Below are 20,290 nucleotides of genomic sequence, written 5' to 3' on the forward strand. Positions count from 1 at the left end.
GGCCTTGAACTCACAGAGGTCTGCTAGGGATTAAAGGGCTACACCACCACTAATCATCAATATTTTATCTTGTAAAAAATCAGACATTAGCTATTATTTATAGGCCTGGTGGGATGGCACTGGGAGATAAATCACTTGCTGTGTACTCCTGATGACTTAAATTTGATTCCAAAAATCCAAGCAAAGATGAAAGACAGAAATCTACTCTGAAAGTTATTTTCTGACCTCCACTTGCACTGTGGAACACTCATCCCCACCATTACATTTATTTTGCATTAATGAATACTATATTTGATTCTATCACATTGCTTGCTTAATGCTAGTTCATTTGCAAAATGGTTACAAAACGGTTAATGTAAGTAAGGTGATCTCTTGCTTTTTTCCCCTCTCACTGCCTTTCATCTCACATATTTACTTACACTTTTGTTAAAACGATTTGGGTTATTACTTTAATTCTTCTGTCAATATTATTTCCTTAGTGGCCCCTGTTTCTACTAGTGGGAATTATAATTGTTTTCTTTAGAAAATTCCAGTGCTCTCATTCATCATCTCTTTTCAGTGATGTAACTGCATCTTGCAAATGATTTTGTTTTCAGGCTTGCTGATATTTCAACATTGCAGTTCTTTTATGAGTTGCAGCGTTTGAAGAGCAGTACATTATGGATGGGTGCATTTGCATTTTCATATAAAACAAAAGTTAATTATAAAGCTTCACAACAATGAATGAAATATAACTGAACTCTATTATCCTAGATAATAAAGATAAATGAAATGATGTACTTTTTCTGTCTGCTTACCAGGCAAACTTCTCTTTTAAGTCTCAAATTTTCTATTATTTCACACAAGACAACATCGCCACTCTCCTTAGTCGGCTAATACATGCTTACATCACATGACACTGCTACCCAGTTTCTCCTTCAAAAGTATGAATTTCTGCAAGTTTGGACCCATACATCCATCCACAGTTCATGCTAGAGACCCATTTTAATCCAAATACACAATAGTTGTCTGTTAAGTGTTTCTCAGTTGTTCTAGGAAATTTTATCCCAAACCATTAAGCAAGTACTCCATTATTATTAGTATTTCTCCCCATAATTTAACATGCACTCTTTAAATACATTTTGCTTTTTAAAACAATTTTGTGATGTGATTTCTATGTATACAAGTCACATGTACAATAATGAGCTTAGAGTTATTCTTGATAACTTAGTATTTTGTCTTCTGATGTGGAAAATTGAAAGTCTTTGGTTTGGGCAAATCTCATTAATTCATACTGAGAATCACATACAGAAAAATATAAACCTAGAAGAGATAAAATGCTTTCCAGTCTGATGAGTTGCTGACCTATAATATCCCATTGTTACAATAAATAGACAGCAGGATTCATGTTAAATGTTGAAATCTTAGTAAGCTTCGATAAATTCTTGTCGTCTAAATGAGGCCTCTCTGTATCTTATACTTGTAGTAGTTCTCTCTAACTTATAATTTCTAGCCATCTGTGCTTCTGCTTCTTTCTTTTAACATTTTAAAAACTAATGTAACTTTACTTTATGTACATTAGTATGAAGGTGTCAGATCTCTTGGAACCAGAGTTACAGACAGTTAAAACAGCCATGTGGGTGCTGGGAATTGAACCCGGGTCTTCTGGAAGAGCAGCCAGTGCTTTTAGCGGCTAGCCATTTCTCCAGTCCGGGCTTTTGTTCCTTAAGATAGATTTAGATAAAATAAATACGATGGATTTTGCCAACTAATTTTACATTTGCGATACAGTATAATAGCACCACTAAAGAATAGTTTACTGAATTAATCTGTCTTCTGCCTAGGTAACAAAATTGATTATATTATATATTCTCATCAAGATTGAAGCAGTTGTTCAAGTCTTTACTTGCTCACATATTTAAAGCCTATAGGCTAAAAGGGACTGCCGTAGAGTCATTGGCTTATTTTCCCTTAAAAGAGTCAATAAAACAAAGTCAGAAAATGATAAATACCAACTATTCACACTTAACAGAATAGTTTCATATGCAGGACTTTTGGCTTTAGGGAACATCAAGGCATTGTAGACAATATGAGGTCTCATGGGAGGCTGTGGGAAACAATGTGTCCTGTAGGAGAAGAATGTTTTCCATGGTGTGTTGGGAGCCAGATGCAAGGAAGGAATTTTCGAATTTAATCAGATATCTATTTGGCTCCTCATTAGCTCTCACTGAGAAGTCCTAGTTAGCCAACCTGGACAGATGGGTGAAACTGGTAACTGGCCATTCAAACTCTGGCTTTTGAATTTTCTACATGGAGAAAAAAGAGCTGTAGCTTGTCTAAGGACATGAAGAAAGTGATTCCATCAGATTTATGATTTTACATAATTGATATTATAACTCTGTAGTTATCAAAAAGGACTGTAGCATAAATGAAATGTATTATGAGTAATTTCAATTATTCAGAGAAGAGATAATGAAGGCTGGCAGGGTGCTTGTGATGGTTAAAATAGAATTCTGGGCAAGAAATGACTGGTAAAATAGATGAGGTATTCATTTAGTTTAATGCAAGGCAATATTGTAGTATTATATAGGTGGTACTATGTGACTGAAGATATATATTTATATATTTGAGCTATATTCATATTTACATACATACATATATATGTACATATACTTGAATAATGGACATACACTAAGCATGCACATGCATGGATGGTGGTCACGGGATAATTTGTAGTCAGTTCTCTCTTCCTACGCCATTGAGAACTAAAATGGTACTTGGTTTGTTAGGCTTCAGGGCAGATGCTTTTATTTGTTGAGCTGTTTCCCCAACCAAAGAAGCATGTTTATAAATAAAATAAGAAGGGATTTTTACAGAAACAGAGTGTAGCCACAAGATTTATCTTGAACTTTATAAAAAAGAGTGACTGAAGTAGGTTAAAGAGGTAAATGAAAGTTAATATTCCGGAGAATGCCTATATGTTTTTCTTTGGGTTCTCCTTATTTAGCTTCTTTAGAATCACTAATTATAGGCTCAATGTCCTTTGTTTATGGCTAGAAAACAAATATGAGTGAGTACATCCCATGTTCCTCTTTTGGGGTCTGGCTTACCTCACTCAGTATAGTGTTTTCTATTTCCATCCATTTGTATGCAAACTTCAAGAAGTCCTTGTTTTGTACTGCTGAGTAGTACTCTAATATGTATATATTCCATACTTTCTTCATCCATTCTTCCATTGATGGGCATCTAGCTTGTTTCCAGGTTCTGGCTATTACAAACAATGCTGCTATGAACATAGCAGAGCATATATTTTTGTTGTATGATAAGGCCTTTCTTGGGTATATTCCCAAGAGTGGTATTAGGCGATAAACGGAGACAGAGACAGAGACCCAAATTGGAGCACTGGACAGAAATCTAAAGGTCCAAATCAGGAGCAGAAGGAGAGAGAGCACGAGCAAGGAACTCAGGATCGCGAGGGGTACACCCACACACTGAGACAATGGGGATGTTCTATAGGGAACTCACCAAGGCCAGCTGGCCTGGAACTGAAAAAGCCTGGGATAAAAGCGGTCTCGCTGAACATAGTGGACAATGAGGACTACTGAGAACTCAAGAACAATGGCAATGGGTTTTTGTTCCTACTGCACGAACTGGCTTTGTGGGAGCCTAGGTAGTTTGGATGCTCACATTACTAGGCCTGGATGGAGGTGGGTGGTCCTTGGACTTCCCACAGGGCAGGGAACCCTGATTCCTCTTTGGGCTGATGATGGAGGGGGACTTGATTGGGGGAGGGGAAGGGAAATGGGAGGCAGTGGTGGGGAAGATTCAGAAATCTTTAATAAATAAATAAAAATTAAAAAAAGAGGTAAATGAAAAAAGAGCTATCTAGAAAGAGATACTCATGTCAAAGATAAGGCCGATTGTTACAGTTTGAATTTTTCAGGGCAAGCTCTTTTAAGAGAAATTGCATAGGTAAATGTTTAAAAAGCTACTAGAGTTGGGGACTCTGTTGTCAGGCATCAGGAACAGAAATGAAGGCATGTCAAAGAATTGCATCAAAGAGCATACAGAAGCCAATAATTTGTTCCAATGAGTCTTGATTTACATTTCCTCCCAAGCTATTCCATTACATCTAAGAATTTGTAATCTCATTCCATATGGTCTTGGGTGAACAAAGAGCAAACAAAATATTCAAGAATAAATTTCTTGTTCTGAGAAAGGCATGTGTACATGATTGTTGGGAGCAGTGAGACCCCAGATCCTGAATTTCTTGTAATCCCCTGATCTGAGTGCCTACAGCTGCTCTGAGCATGGAGACCTTCAGGAGTTCCTGATGGCGGGAGAGTGGTTTCTGGTGGGTTTGGCTGGGGCGTGGCTGTCTCTATATAATCTGCCCCTAAACACAATAAAGGGGGCATTCTTGGGGAATTCAAGGATGACCTGTGTCGCTGTCTATCTGTCTGTGTGTGTTTGTGTATTTTAACCTCCAGCCCCCTAGCCCGAAGCTCGCGAACATGGTGCCTGCGCACAGAGCACAGACACGGGGGCACAGTGTGCGGCAATTGGAGGTCTCCACCGAGATATGGGCACAAATGATCACAAATCTAATAAGAAGATAGGTGGGAACAAGTGCATTAAATCACCTTAAATCATTAAACAATGACTTACGTAAAGTGCTTTAGATAAATGCTTATCAAGAAAATAGAAGGTCATCAATGATGATTCATTTGAATACTGGATTCTGTTAGAAAGGAGTGTGGAACTGAAGACCTTATGTCAGATAGGCAACTTTTCTACTTCTGAGTTATATGTCCGTTTCAGAAGTACTAGAGTATTTTTGGCTCCATGTTTGTTTCTGAAACATTTTAATGAAAATAGAAATACATTACTTTCCACCTTTACTTTCCTTCCTCCAGCCCTTTCCTGATTCCTTTCCATGTTTCTCCCAATGATTCTCATTCTAAAAATGACAGTCCTTTCTTTTCTTTATTATTATTATTACATACATATAAGCATATATATATATATATATACACACACTAACATATATTTGCTCAAATATGTAAATACAACCATTTTTGGTATTTGTGTTTCTATGGTTTCACAGTTGACCACTCTATTGGATAATAAAGGAAGTCTAATTCTCCCTCTTTTAACAATCATTAGTTATCTTACCTTTTTGTCGAAAGGTGGGATTCCATGAAATCCCCCCCCCCCAACGTTAGCATGCCCATCGATAATACCACTGTTCTGGTCTTGGTTATCCAGCTGTTTCTAAGAGTGACAGTTTCACCTCAGACTTCCTGGTATTGTCTCTTGCAATCTTTTCTCCAACTCTTTTGTGATGTTCCCAGAGCTTTATATGTGGAAGCTGTGTTGTGGACGTATCTGTTGGGGTTGGGATTACCAGGATCCACTGATCTCTACAATGTGGTTTTCTGTGATGATCTCCATTTGTAGTAGAGGAGTGCTAGTTTATCAATCAAAAATTGAGAAATTAATAAGCCTAGGAAAGATGGCTCATGTACCATCATTATGGTTTTCAACAGGATTACAAAAGTATGTTTGTGTTAGAAGCAATTATAGAGATAGCTAGTATGTCTTATAAAATACAAAGCAAGGAAAAATAAGAAAGGGAACATTGTAAAATAGAAATTAACAGTACACTCCTTAATATCTTCAGATCTCCATTAAGTAGCTCTAGTGAGAAAACAGAAACATTGAATGTCCCTTATTTTTTCCTTTTAGTTTCTTGCTTGCGATTATGAAAGTTAATTGCATTAATATCTTTAGTAAAATTTTGATGTAGGCAGCTACTAAATAGGCAACAATTCATTTGCTCAAATAATTCCATTGTCCACATGTAAGCAACATGCAGTTTATGACATGACTGTGAAGAGTAGGAAGCAGGCATATGGGTGTGCTGTCATTGGACGAAGAGTCTAATGAAGACATCTATCAATAAACACCTTTAAAAAAGGAAGTAAGGAATTATAGATTTCAATTGTGTAAGGCAAGTAGTGGAAGGTCATTTTCAAGAGTAACTAGGGAAGGAAGGCCTTCCTAAAGGTCACAAAAAAAAAAAAAGGCTCTGTGGAGAAGTAATAGTTGTGTTACAATAGCAACTGAGCCTGTGCAGTAAAATCATGGGAAGTGACATTCCAGAAGAAAGATATGAAGTCTTTAAGACTAAGCACAATTTAATATATTAAAAAAATAATGGTGATAAAATGTCATTTTGTCAAATTAGTTGCTGTCTATAAAATATCTTTAGATATTTTTCTTTATTGCCATCACAATGAAATAAGAATGCCAATACAATCTCATTTCATGAGCAGAAATACTAAATACTGTCTTCAAGGTCATGCAACACCTGAGCAGCATCACTTGAGCCAAACCCTATTACATGATTCTGTCGATCACTGAGCCACGCTATAGTGCGCTACATTTTTATCATTTTAACAGATGGAATTCACCGCCAATCTTAAATTTGGAAAAACATTTTAAATAATGTGATTAAACTGGAAAATAGTCTAGCAGGATTAATCTGTGCGATGAAATCATGATATACCTGAGAACTTCCACACTAACCCACTAACCTGGTGGGGGATTTAAGTTCTTTTGACAACACATTCTAAAGATGAGAATATTTCTGATTCTGTGAATGAGGAAAGTTTTCCTTATTTATGAATTTCTGCTTCTGTATTCTCCAGGCAGGTCTATAAAAGCCTAATTATAAGGTAAATGTACTCAATATAAAATCAGATGCTGAGCTGCCAGGAAGGAGGGGTTAGTTAGCAGTGCGTGAGAGCTGTCTAGTGGTCACAAAGACTTGAGGTTGGACAATGTTGGATTAGAGATCCAACTAGTGTTAAAGCAGTACAGTTTAGCAGGAGAAATAAAAGAAGACTGTACTAGTGGTATTTTTGAAAATCTGGTAGATATGCAGATTATGGAGGAAGTCACCACGTTCTTTCATTGATGAATTAGTTGTTTATTTACCAAGATTTACTAGTTAGGTTACTGTTTTATGATAGGGTGTTCATGAGCTAGGTTGACCTAGTGGTGTTCAGGTTAAACTCATGAGTGGATTTAAGGTTAAATATAAAAAAGTGAGTATAGGGGCTTTGATTGGAAATCAAAGAGAAAAAAGGTTAAAGTTCCAAGCTCAGTTCTTTACTGACACAATGAGTAAGCAGGAGAAAATCTGGGGTGAAATCATGTTCTTGATCTACATACCTGTTGTTGGAAATCCCAAAAATATTTGTTTTCTTTGTGAACAGTGAATCTGTGAACATGGAGTTGCAAATATCTCTCTGGTATGTTCACTTAGAGATTGTTCATGGCACATGGTACAGAAGCACTTTAATGAAGTTATAGTTTTGCTATATGAGAAACCACCATACTGATTCCCATAGAGCAGTGGTTCTCAACCTTCCTAATGCTGTGAGCCTTTAATCCAGTCCCTTATTTTGTAATGACCTACAACCATAAAGCTATTTTTTCTACTTCATAACTGTAGTTTTGCTACTGTCATGAATCATAATGCATATATCTGATATACAAGGTATCTAATTTGTGACCACAGAGGGGTTGTAATCCACAGGTTGAGAACCATTGCCACAGTGGTTACAGGTTCCTTTCTGGATATCTCTGTGTGTGATTTATGATCATGGTCATTCAGAATAGCCTCAAACTTGGGGCACTGAGCTGAACAGAGATCTCTCAGCAGAAGAAGTTCAAATGGCCAAAGGACACCTAAGGTCATGCTCAACTTCCTTAGCGATCAGGGAAATGCAAATCAAACTCATTTTAAAGAAAAGAATATGAGGGGTTCTCCTTTGAGATCCCTGAAATTTGCTCGGGTCTTCAGTTTCTTCAAGAAATGGATTTCTTAGTTACATAAGTATTTGTCTTCAGTAGTAAAGCTTGCAGCAAAGAAGTAGTGCTTTTGAAGTTAATGAGTGGCAAACATAAGGTTAGCTTGCCCTCTTATGGTCTTTCTTTTCCCTTCCTTCCTTCCTTCCTTCCTTCCTTCCTTCCTTCCTTCCTTCCTTCCTTCCTTCCTTCCTTCCTTCCTTCCTTCCTTCCTTCCTGAGAAAGGGTTTCTCTGTAGCTTTGGAGCCTATCCTGGAACTAGCTCTTGCAGACCAGGCTGGGCTCGCACACACAGAGATCCACCTGCCTCTGCCTCCTAAGTGCTGAGATTAAAAGTGTGCCCCACCACTGCCCGGCTGGTCTTTCTTTCACTTATTACATGTTACATTTTCTCCTTGTTTCTGTCCTTAGTAGGAAGATAATAGAGGTTTGTTTTGTTTTGAGGCAAGGTCTTCTGTATAACAGGATGGTCCTCCTGCCTCAGCCTCACAAATCTGTACCACAGCATCCAAATAACAGTAGAGTTATGTTTAAAGAAAATACTGAGCATCATGATATACTTGTAAATTTACATTTACATAAACTTTCTTTTGGAAACATAAAGGAACTTTTGTGTAAGTATGTGTGTGAGAGAGATCCTGAGGATCAGAAAGAGAAGAAAAATTAAATAATGGGGTGTGATAACTTTTTCCTCTTTGATATGCTTCTCCGAAGTGCCATGGCTTGGAGAGGTCTTTGATGTGTCTATTTCTCTCAGTTTTTGGAGTATGAGTCATCCGAGGTCAAGTTGCTCGCAATTAGGGGTATGGTAAAGGCACACATTTTTGTTCAAAGCTGGCACATGGTAGAAGGATTTAATTTTTAGGGCACCAAAATTCCCTTTCAGTAGAACTTCTCTGATTTGATGAAATTAGTTTTTCAGAACCGAACCCTATAATGCCATAACCTTGTCAGTTAGGATTTATGCAAATCTAAGTGTCGTGATAAATTATGTTACTTTAGCCATCGCTTAAATTCAGTTCAACTATTTTATTTTGCTTGTTTCACTATGTCATCTCTTGTAGCAATAATAAATATTTACACATGAAGAGGTTAACATTCTGAATTATGTGCTGGTCCAATAGATTCAGAAAAGCTGTTAATGAACATTGAAATGATATTTAAAATTTCATTTTTAAGCATACACATGTACGTACACTCACAAAAACATATACAAAATCAATTTTAAAAGAAGGCGGGGCATAATTATTATTAATAGTTGAAAAAGTATTGTTGCCAAGAGAATTTGCCCCCATAGCAGTGCATAAGATCTAAATGTTCACAGCTTTTTCCTCTGGTTCTGAACAGAAAGAGCGAGAACGAGGTTCTAACCTGGCCTTTATGTTTCGACTGCCTTTTGCTGCGGGACGAGTGTTCAGCATCAGCATGTTGGACACGCTTCTCTATCAGGTATACGATCTCTCTTCTTCCTTCAAAATGCTTATTTTATATTTCACTTAGATTTTAAGTAAAAATAAGTGATAGTGATATTTTGAATTTTTAACTTAAAAGTTGAGTTGAAACAATTTAGTATGCTTTCATGATATTTACTTACATAAATGCTGATATGAAACAATTTATTCAAAAATATTTTTTAAAATATGATCTGCCATCATGTTCTCAGACATGAAAACATACTAAAATCAGGAACAAGACAAGGCTGTTCACTCTCTCCATATCTATTCAATATAGTACTTGAAGTTCTAGCTAGAGCAATAAGGTAAGAAAAGGAGATAAAAAGGATACAAATTAGAAAGCAAGAAATCAAACTTTTGCTCTTTGTAGATGATACGATAGTATATAAAGCGATTCCCAAAATTCTAGCAGAGACCAGTTTTTAAGTCTTCTTTGGTTTGACTTTTGTTTCATGTTATCAAGAGACCAAAGTTAGTTGTTTGTTTAAACTTCTGCCTAAAGGCTCAATTAGAATTTGAAAGTTTTGAATTAGGGCTGACAAGATGGTGCAATTGGTAAGGTGCTTGTGGATAAACCTGGGGAAAATACTTTGACCTCTGAGACCTACATTTTAGTAGAAAAGAAGCCACTTGCCAAATTTTTTCCTCTGACTTGCACAGGAAGCCTGTGGCACCCATGCACCCATATTTATACACTGATATGTAGATAAAAATATAGCATTTTAAGTTCAGAATTATATCACAGTTTAAATCCAATATATACTGCATATGTCCACATTTGAATGTATATAACTTTACAACACCCCATGATATAGAAAATGTTATTTGCTGAATTAGATTCATTTCTATTTTGGTAAACTTAATTCATTTCAATTCATTTTTTTTCTAGCTACACCTTGTAACTTTTTTATTATTTGTTTTGTAAAATACTTAACTAAAGAATTTCAGAGTTAGAAAATTTTAGAAAATAATTTATATTGTCCCAGAATTTTTGTTGGTTATAATGAATTCTGACCTGTTGAGAATGATTTTCTTCTTGGATGCTGGCATTAGACTCCAGAGCCTTCTGTGTGTTAGACAGCTACATCTCACTCCTATGGATGGCTTTTGATGATGTTATATGTACGCACTAGCTAATACCATATTTTATTTTCTTATTATTAAGTGATAGACAGTGTTATTTTAAGAAAATATGATTCTTTTTTAAAAGAGATTCTATTTTAACATGAGTAGCTTGGAAAAGAATATATGTAATAAGAAACAATAAAGGGACATCTGTAAATAGATTTTGTCTTACCATTGGCAGCTTAATCTTAGAGAAAAGACTGGTTGAAATATTTTAAATATTTATTTAAATAGTTATTAATTTCACCATTTTATTTCAATTTAGAGACTTTTGTTTTATTTTTAAATCATATAAAATATTAGCATAATGTCTTATGAGCCAATGTCAGCATATATATTATCTGTAAATAACAAGTATTTTGTATATTTCTTTAGGATCAGCTTAACTATTAATTTAGCTATTTAAGAAGTTGAAATGTATTTTTATCTCTTTTTATTGAGGCTTTGCAGAAGTGATTGAAGTAAATTTTTCAGAAATATTCATGTGTTCACCTTCCTCATTATTCGCTATCACTTACATACATAATCTATACATATTCTGCTTATATTGCAGTCATTTGTGAAAGATTATATGATTTCTATCACCAGACTTCTGCTGGGACTGGACACCATACCAGGATCGGGGTTTCTTTGTTCTGTAAGTTAACTATGTCTGGAAGAGTAGAGAATCCTAATAGAGAGTTTGGAGGTTCGCCTACCATGTGCCTTTGGTGACTCGTCTATAATCACATTTATTTTCTCATGTGTCCAAAGTGTTATATCTGAGGCTTTCTAATTGAAGAAAACTCTTTAAACTTTAAATCCATTATATGCTGTTTTCGTGGACTCAGAATTTCAATTAATATCATTCCAAAAAAATTGTATAAAATTGAGTAGAAGTTCTCTCTGACAGTGTTGACAGTTTGACAATGACCTATCCAAGACTTGTTTGCTACTTTGTCCTTAAGCAGGACTCTGGCATTAACTCCATTGTTCCATTGTTACCTCTCCCTCCCTATCTGTTGATATATCTCTTTCTGAGAAGTGATCTTCTTGTGTTGCTCAGACTGCCTTTCATACACCTGGAGTCAAAGAATGCTCTACTCCAGCCCTTTTAATATCAGGGAGAACAGGCTTGTGGCATTATATCTAGTTAAAACTTTCTGTTTTATAGTGTAGTGAATTGCTAATGGTTCAAATGTCCAAGCAACTAGGGGAGATGAGAAACTTGGTTTCCTGTTTGTAGCCCTGTGTTCCGTCTACCATAGGTTTGCTTGTGTACATTTAGTAACTCTGGTGCATGTGGGGTAGGACTTTTATTACTAGAGTTCTGTACCTTATATTTTTAGCTTTAGAAAACTCTGTCTACTAAGTGTCAGTGTCAATTTTGTCATAACATCATCTTGAACATCTCCACACTGTTTACCCCATCTCTCAGGTCACTACCAATGTTGTGTTGCCTACTTTTATTGCACCAATATAATTTCATATTGCCCCAGACTGACTATTTAACATTTCTTGACTTTGGATGAACTCCCAGGATAAGCTGAGATGTAGCAAAATAAATAATCCTAATGAATGAACAAGCTATTATGAAATACTGCTTGGAAACTTCAAAATATATATGGATGCGGCTTTTCAGAAGAGAAAAATGACCACTGGGTTTTTTATTCTTAAAAATTGATTGTGTGAATCATACATATGCATTATAGATGAAAATCACTGAAGATGACTTGTGGATCAGAACATATGCCAGACTCTATCAGAAGTTGTGTTCTTCTACTGGAGATGTTCCCATTGGGATCTACAGGACAGAATCTCAGAAACTCACTACATCTGAGGTTTGGAACTATAAAAACCCTTTTGTTGTGTTTACTATGATGAATATAATTCTTCATAAGGATAATAACTGATTTCACCCAAATGCAAGAGGAAGTGAAAAGGAGTCCTCTATAAAATCACAGTGTAAATTTTCAATAGCTGAAATAGCAGCATTTCACAAAGTATTGCTGGGTAGAGGTTTTTCCAACATTTGACGATATTGGGTTCCAGCCTCCTTTTCTAGATCCAAGATTAACCACTGGTAGAACATTTTAAAGAATCACAACACATATGTCACCCTAAGATTCTGAGATAGAAAAAAAAGTCTCCAAATCACCTATTTTTCTAATATATTTTCTGATTGCATGTATTAGCATTTGGATGGAAGCAAAGCAAGGAAAGTCATTAAGGATCAAAATTCATGTTTCTCCGTTTCTACACTGAAAATAATGTAAATCCATAGAAAAGTCTAAAAACAGAACCTGATTTCTTAAGGAAAGAGAATAATTTTTATCAGGAACTAGAACCTGCTAAAATGGAATGATTTTGATGACCACCTGCAACAGAGAATAGATTTTGAATTTATCTCATCTTTTGGTTTTGGGTGAGTTTTATAATCTTAGGAAAATCCAACTCTTTAAATTAGATTATTTCATGACATAAATTTTTGATAGATATACTATCCTATATCTCATATATATGTATATATATAATATTTCTTAACATAAAATTTAGTTCATATTCTTGAAGTGTGTCTTTTCAAATTCCAAAGTTATAATAAATTACAAACACATTTTGGCTAGCTGAATCTTTTTCTCTTAAAAAAATCACATAGGGTTCACATCAATGATCTTCATTTTATCAGTCAAAGTAATCATTGAAAATATGATCAAATAAAAAATTTGCACATTTTACAAGAAGTTAACATGCATTTAAAATAAGATGGTTTTTGTCTAGTTATGATTATATATTTACATAGATGTGTACTATGGCCATCTGAATGTTTTTTGTGAGATGTTGTTAGTTGCTCTATTGTTTAATATGTATTCATTGCCACCTTTACAGCCATATTTAAGTTTTTCTTTGAACATAGACTCTGAGTTGCACGTCATAAAAAGCACTTTCAAGGAAGAAACCTTCCACACAATAGTTGGCTGGAGAGACATTCAAGACAGGCAGTGGTTCAGCAAATATGACTACAGATTTTAGAATAGATACAGATATTATTTAACTATACTGTAAATAAAAAAACTCTTGTTATATGTAATTTAACAGTTCCTTAGTTTTCTATGATTTTCATAGTAGCATACCATACCTTCAACAGTTTATAAAAATGGAAACTTTAGTGGTTGGGAAGATTGCTCTGTGGTAACAAGTACATACTGCTCTTCCAGGAGAGGGTCATGGACTCCTGTGCATGTACTCTCACATAGAAACATATTCATCTACAAAATATAAATAATGAAAAAGATATTTTTAATAAAAACTTTATTCTGACATTTTAAAAGACTGTCTAGCCTAGAATCTCCATACTAGTAGGTTTGTTGTCTGGGGAGAATCTACTTTGGATTTCTTGGGAATTTGAACAATGTGTCTTCCTCAAGGCAGAAGGAGCAAGGTATTCAGGGATCACTAGAGCTTTCATGACCTATTCACTATCTAGCAGTGCTGTCTCCAAACACCCATTCATTTTCCTGTGGCTTTCAATTTCACATATTCTTTAAAAGTGGAACATAAAAATTCAGTGTAATACAAGTATTTCTGAATTGTTGGTAGTGATTACAAAGTAGATCTCTTTAGACTGTTGATGTAGTCTTTACCTTTATGAGAGCAGAAAATCTTCAGGAAACTTCCTGAGGATAAGTTGCTCATAAATGCATATACAATCAATTATAAAGTAAGACATTTGTAAATTTAGTAAAATAAATCTTTATCAACAATAAAAATATATTATATTAATAGAATAAATACCAGTCCCTGTCTTGTGTAGCTACACAAATTGTAGTTAATTATAATGTTCCTGAATGTTAGTTCAGGCTGCTTTTGTATGTACTATTACTAATAGTGTTTAATGCAAATGGTTATTAACAATATTCTCTTTTCCACAGAGTGGTTCACTTACTTTCTACCATTTATTTTAGTATCTATTATACTTAGCCAATTTTAGTCATACTATTTCTGCTTCATTAAAACAATCTGAGGATAAGGACACAGAAAAAAAACATAGTTTACCTGACTTAGATCAAAAGTTTTACAAAAGTAAGCACATTATTGCATTGTGAGTGTAATATGGCTATATGTTGTATTTTGTCCTTGTTGCTGTTCCTTGTATGTACAGTTCAGTCATTGTCTAAACTGCATTTTGTGTATTTCTTTTTCCCTCCATTGTGTCAGTCTCGAGAAATAGCATCGCAAGTAAGTATCGTCTGTTTGTTTCATTCCTCAGTGTAGAATAGAAAACTAAATTTAGAAGTGCGTGTAAAAAATATATCATGCCAAAAGGTTCATCCCTACTTTCTTTTCAAGTTAGCGTATTTTATTATCCACAAAAGATTGTTAAATAGTATTGCATTTGTCTTTGGACTGCATTTATTAATTCACTTTGAGGCCTTTCAGAATTTAAATTTATCAGTTGCATAATACTATAACAAACACTGAGAAATTAATGACCATAGCAACCAGCAGTCAAAAAAATTTTTTTGTGTTTTTTTTAAGTTCATAGTCTGTCCTGACAGGATTATGGTGTGTAATTAGTTTGCATCTATTAAAAAGTTCAGAGCAAAAAAGCATAACTTAAGATACTAGTTGAAGCTTTGGAAAGACACTAAGAATAAAAAGGCATATTAATAAACTAAGTACTTTTTTCTAGATTTTTATCATAAGAATGAAATTCCAAGTTGTACTTACAGTTTATTATTTTGTTTATTAAATTTTATAATGGAAGACTTTTCAAAATGTTAGTTTTTAAGCATCCTGAAAAATAGTTGTATTTTGGCTTTTCAAAGTCTACAGATTAAGTAGAATTTAAATGAGTGTCCAGAGAACTCCGATCTTGTTTTCGGGTGTCTGTGATTGGAGACCTATATGCCAATCTAAACAGATAGATTTCGGGAGCTGCTTTACTTGATGAGACGTGTAATAATGAACTAAGAATCTCTTTTAGGGCATTTCAAGTATGTAATATATTAATATTAACTTCATTCACAATGGCTTATGCAACACACTCAGAGGTTATAGATGATTGTACCTTGAACTAACATTTTACAATTCCCACATTTCTTTCTTTTTTTTATTTCTTTTTTGTTTTCTTTTCAGATTTTTGTAAGTGTTGATGGCTGTCATTCGAAGCTACCCAGACCCAAATAATCACATAGAAACTATATTAAGTATAAGACTGTTTGTCCAACTGCTCAGGCATATTCCTAACTAGTTCTTACCTCTTAAATTAGTCCATTTATATTAGTTTTGTGTTGCCATGTGGCCATGGCATTGCCTCATCTTCTATTTGTCTTGTTTCCTTGGTGACTGGCTGAAATCTGCTTGACTCCACCTATTCTCTATATGTATCTCTGTTCCAATTTTCTGCCTGGTTTTACTCTGCTAAGCCATTGGCCAAAGCAACTTTATTTATCCACTAACAAACACAAAATATATACAGAAGGACTACCCTAATAGTCTCCCCTTTTCTGTCTAACTATAAAGGAAGGTTTTACATTTAACATGGTAAAATTTACATATACAGTTATTAAGCAAGAATTATAGTTATAATATTTAGTCTATTTACATTTGGAAAATTAAGAAAAATACTCTATCATCTATCCTATCTTTGTGAGCCTAAAGTTTGGTATCTAATTTTTATTTTATCATAAAAAGGAAAAGCCATAATTATAACTATCTATTCTTTAACCCTATCAAAGACCCCAGAAAGATATAATACTACTTAAGTAAACAGGAAGTGCATATATAAGCAACTTCCAAAGTTACAGAAATGACAGACATCTAACTTCCTGGACAATCACCTAAAGTTCTTTTGTAACTTTGGGTCATTCATCTTCAACTGTGGGAATATAATGTCTGACAGACTCTTCAGTGAAACAGATCTATTCTGTCTTATAATGGCAAATTTTGTCAAATGCTTTCTTCTGTGTCTTGAAAAAAATATCTGGCAGTTTCTTCTATGAAGCAGAAACCCTGAGGGATCATCCTGTCTTTTGAAAATTCATCATTAATTTTTCTGTGGGTCCTGTTTGTCCAGTCATACAATATACCATCAAGCAGTCCAGGCAAGAGCAGTTTTTTGCCCAAATGGATAGCCTTGTCACAGTGAAAGCAAATTAAAAGTCTATTTAATTCCCATCAACATTTCTACAGTAACTGGTGCTGCCAGAAGCAAGTATATCTTACTGTTGAGAAAAGCCTAAGTTCTTAAAACATTTTAAATTCTATAGGTCTTTAAGTGTTGGAGATTATCTAACTGAAATATATCTCTTCATATCTAGAAAACTTAATTGACTACAAGTTTGACTATTATAAATGATTATCCATTAATCTGTAATTTTTAATTATATATTACATTTTAAATGAGAAGTATAAAAATAATACCTTAAACAAAAGAAGTACGTATATTACAAAATTGACCTTAAATTTGTATCAATAAACTAAAACCAAAGTCCATGACAGTGTAAAATAGGCATTTCCATATCATATTCGCCCCTTTTAAAGAAAGAGATTGACTGTGACCATCAAGCATTTATCTCCAACCTCTTTTAATTTGAAAACAAATATTTATAAACAATCCTTTTAGGAATTCTGGTGTAGTTTTCTTTAAACTGCTTCTTGCTGTTTGTTGGGCAGGTATTTTTAGGGTTCACAAAGACCTTTCATGGGATCTCGTTCCATCAAATCACATTAACCTTGAAGGAATCTACAGGTTCTTGTCCTCTGTGAGTGGGGGGGAACACACACACAAAAAAAAACCTCTTTTCTAAAATAACATGTCTTTAGATTCAGATTTTGAAATTAAGATACCTTTAATANTTTAGTTTAACAGCCTCAGAATCAAATGGTTTTTAGCTGTTAACTCACTAAGAGTCAAAAAATCCACAGAAAGCAAAATAATACACTTAATCTAGACTCTTGGTGCATATTCAATATTTATGTGGCTTATTTTTCTCTATTACTTTTTGATGTTTATTTTATTTTCTTTACTCCTTTAATCTCTATTTCCTACTTCATGCTCTTTCTTCTTTCTCTCTCCTAAGGCCATATACATTTATCCAACACAGTGGCCCATTCAGAGGTGTTTTTTTGTCTTAATCTATTTTATTATTGTGTATCTATAATCATTTTCTGACCAGGAGAGGCTTTCTTTTTTTCCTATGAAGGCAAGAATACGACTAAGGCTGCAGCTTTGCTTGTTGACTATGCCCTGTCCAACCTGGCAGAGATATGTTCACCACCTCTGAGAGCCATGCTCACTGCCCCAGATGGGTTGTTTGGGGTTTTCCATGAGTATCCTTTGACCAACAATATAGTTAGATGTAACCCATGCCAGAATCTAGGTGACTCATTTTGTGATATGACCAGTGCGACTCTTCCTAGTTGTTTGGTGAGTCCAGTTAGATCACTTCCTTTTTGTATATTTTAGAAAGCATCTACTGTATTAGGATTCCATTTGCACCCCCCAACTAGCCTTTAGTTTTATGTGTCCCTCCCCATAGTCTCTCTTTTATATCTGTCTTCCATTCTCCTTCCCATTTGATCCACTAACTTCAGACTATACCACCCGCTCCCATACATGTGTAACTATTTATTCTATTTGCTCTTCCTAGGGATATCTAACACACACACACACACACACACACACACACACAGTAACTTACTATACATCAAACTACTGTGGTTGTGTGGATTGTAGCCTGCTTATTGAAGACTTAACACCTAACATTCACATATTAGTGATTATATATAAACTTTTCCTACTGTAGCTGTGCAGTATAATTTGCGGCCAAGGAATGGTGATACCTCCAGCAGTTTTTTCACTATTCAGGAGAGCTTAAACTATTTAAGATATTTCTGTGTTTCCATAGTAGGCTGACTATGGGCTTTTCAAGAACTGTAAAGAATTGTGATGGAATTTTAATGAGATTTCCCTTTATTCTGATAATTGCTTTTAGGACAATTGCAAATTTTACTATATTAATATTACCTATGATCATAGGAGACCTTTCCATCTTCTGGTATATTCTTCAATGTCTTAAAATTTTTATTATACAAGTCTTTCACTTGCGTGGTTAGGATCACCCCAAGAAATTTTTGAGGTTTTTGTCAAAGCTCTTCTTCCCCTGAGTTTTTTCTCAATCAGTTTGTCATTTGTATAGAGAAAGGCTGCTGACTTTTGTGTACTAATTTTGTTTCCTGTTACTTTGTTGAAAGTGCTTATCAGCTGTAAGAGTTTACTGATGGATATTTTAGGGTATAATGATACAACTATATCATCTGGAAATAAAGATACAATTCTCTTTTTTCTATTTTTATCCCCTTGATTGATATCATCCAGTTACTCTGGACTTCAAATACTCTACCAAGTGGTAGGGAGAGAGTGGATTGGAGTAGAAATGCTTTGAATTTCTCTCCATTTAAGTTGATGTTGGCTATGGACTTGCTGTAAATTGCCTTTATTATGTTGATATATGTCTCTTGTATCCTTTTTCTCTCCAAAACATTTATCATTAAGGGGTTTTGTATTTTGTTAAAGGTGTTTCTCTGTGTGTGTGTGTTTAATTAGATGATCATGAGCTTTTTTGTATTTCAATTTGTAGATATTATAAATTTAATTTATCATCTTGTGTAGGGTGAGCCATTTGTGCAATGTTGGGAGAGAACCTACTTGACAAGATGGATTATTCTTTTCATGTTTTCTTCTATTTGGTCTGCAAGTCTTTCATAGAGTATTTTACATATTCATAAGGGAAACTTCACTGTAATCTTTTATTTGCTGTGTTTTTATGTGGATTTGTTGTCAGGATAAGTGCGACTCAAATAAAGAATTGGACAATTTTCCTTCTGTTCCTATTTTATGGAGTAATTTGAAGGTTATTGTCCTTAATTTTTTATTTAAAGCTCTGGTAGAATTCTGTGCCAAGGCCATTAGCCCTGGATTTTTTTTTCTTTTTTGGTTGGAGACATCTAGTTACAGCATCTATGTCAATGGGTCTTATAAATCTATTTAAATTGCTTTACTGGTCTTGGTTGGTGGTAGTAAATTTTAAGAAAATTTCAATTTTTAAAATATTTTCCAGTTTAGTGGAGTATGGGTTTTTAAAGTATGTCTATATAATTCTTTTAATTTCCTCAGTTTTGGTTATATCCTACTTTTGTCTCTAATTTTGTTAATTTTAGTATTTTCTCTCTACCTTTTACTTAATTTGTCCAATCGTTTGTCAGTTTATTGATTTTCTGTAAGTACCATTTTTTGTTTTATGTATTCTTTGTATTGGTTCTCTGTTGTTGTTTCTATTTTTAAATTGCATCCCTGAATTTTTTGGATACTTTCTATTTTTGGATATGATTTCCTCTTTTCTTCCACAGATTTTAGGTTGTTGTTATTATTATGACATCTCTACAGTTTTTGATGTAGGGACTTAATGCTATATTAATTTGCTTCTTTGAACCTCTTTCATTGTTTTTTTTTATAAATTTGGGTGTGCTTATTTTCATTTTTATTCAATTCTAGAAGTACTTTCATGGCTTTCTTAATTTGTCTTGAGTCAGTTTCATTTTCTAGTGAATTTTTCAGTTTTCATGAGTTTGTAAGTTTTCCATTGATGTTGGTATCAGGCTTTAGTTCATGATGGTCAGATAGGTTGTAGTGGGTTTTCTTGTTTTGTTTTGTTTGCTTGCTTTTTCCTTTTATTTTTTTCTATGTATTGAGTCTTGCTTCATTTCCACATATTTGGTTGATTTCAGAGAAACTTTCATGAACTTTTGAGAAGATACATTATTTTTTGTGTTTGGGTGAAAATTCTTGAAATATTTATTAGATACTTTAGGTT

At 34.3% G+C, this 20,290-nt stretch overlaps 1 protein-coding gene across 1 annotated transcript in view; it reads left to right on the forward strand.

Annotated features, from left to right (window-relative positions):
* The window catches only part of Kcnt2 (potassium sodium-activated channel subfamily T member 2), a 351,264-nt gene that overhangs the window by 313,537 nt on the left and 17,437 nt on the right, over positions 1 to 20,290 (forward strand). Inside the window, exons 22-24 of the mRNA XM_050119976.1 lie at positions 9,205 to 9,306; positions 10,990 to 11,073; positions 12,128 to 12,256. Of these exons, the coding sequence (XP_049975933.1) occupies positions 9,205 to 9,306; positions 10,990 to 11,073; positions 12,128 to 12,256 (315 nt within the window). The remainder of the gene's footprint in view (positions 1 to 9,204; positions 9,307 to 10,989; positions 11,074 to 12,127; positions 12,257 to 20,290) is intronic.

This window comes from Alexandromys fortis, unplaced genomic scaffold, assembly GCF_014885135.2.
Source record: "Alexandromys fortis isolate MF-2015 unplaced genomic scaffold, M_Fortis_MF-2015_v1.1 scaffold_142, whole genome shotgun sequence".
NCBI classification, from domain to species: Eukaryota; Metazoa; Chordata; class Mammalia; order Rodentia; family Cricetidae; genus Alexandromys; species Alexandromys fortis.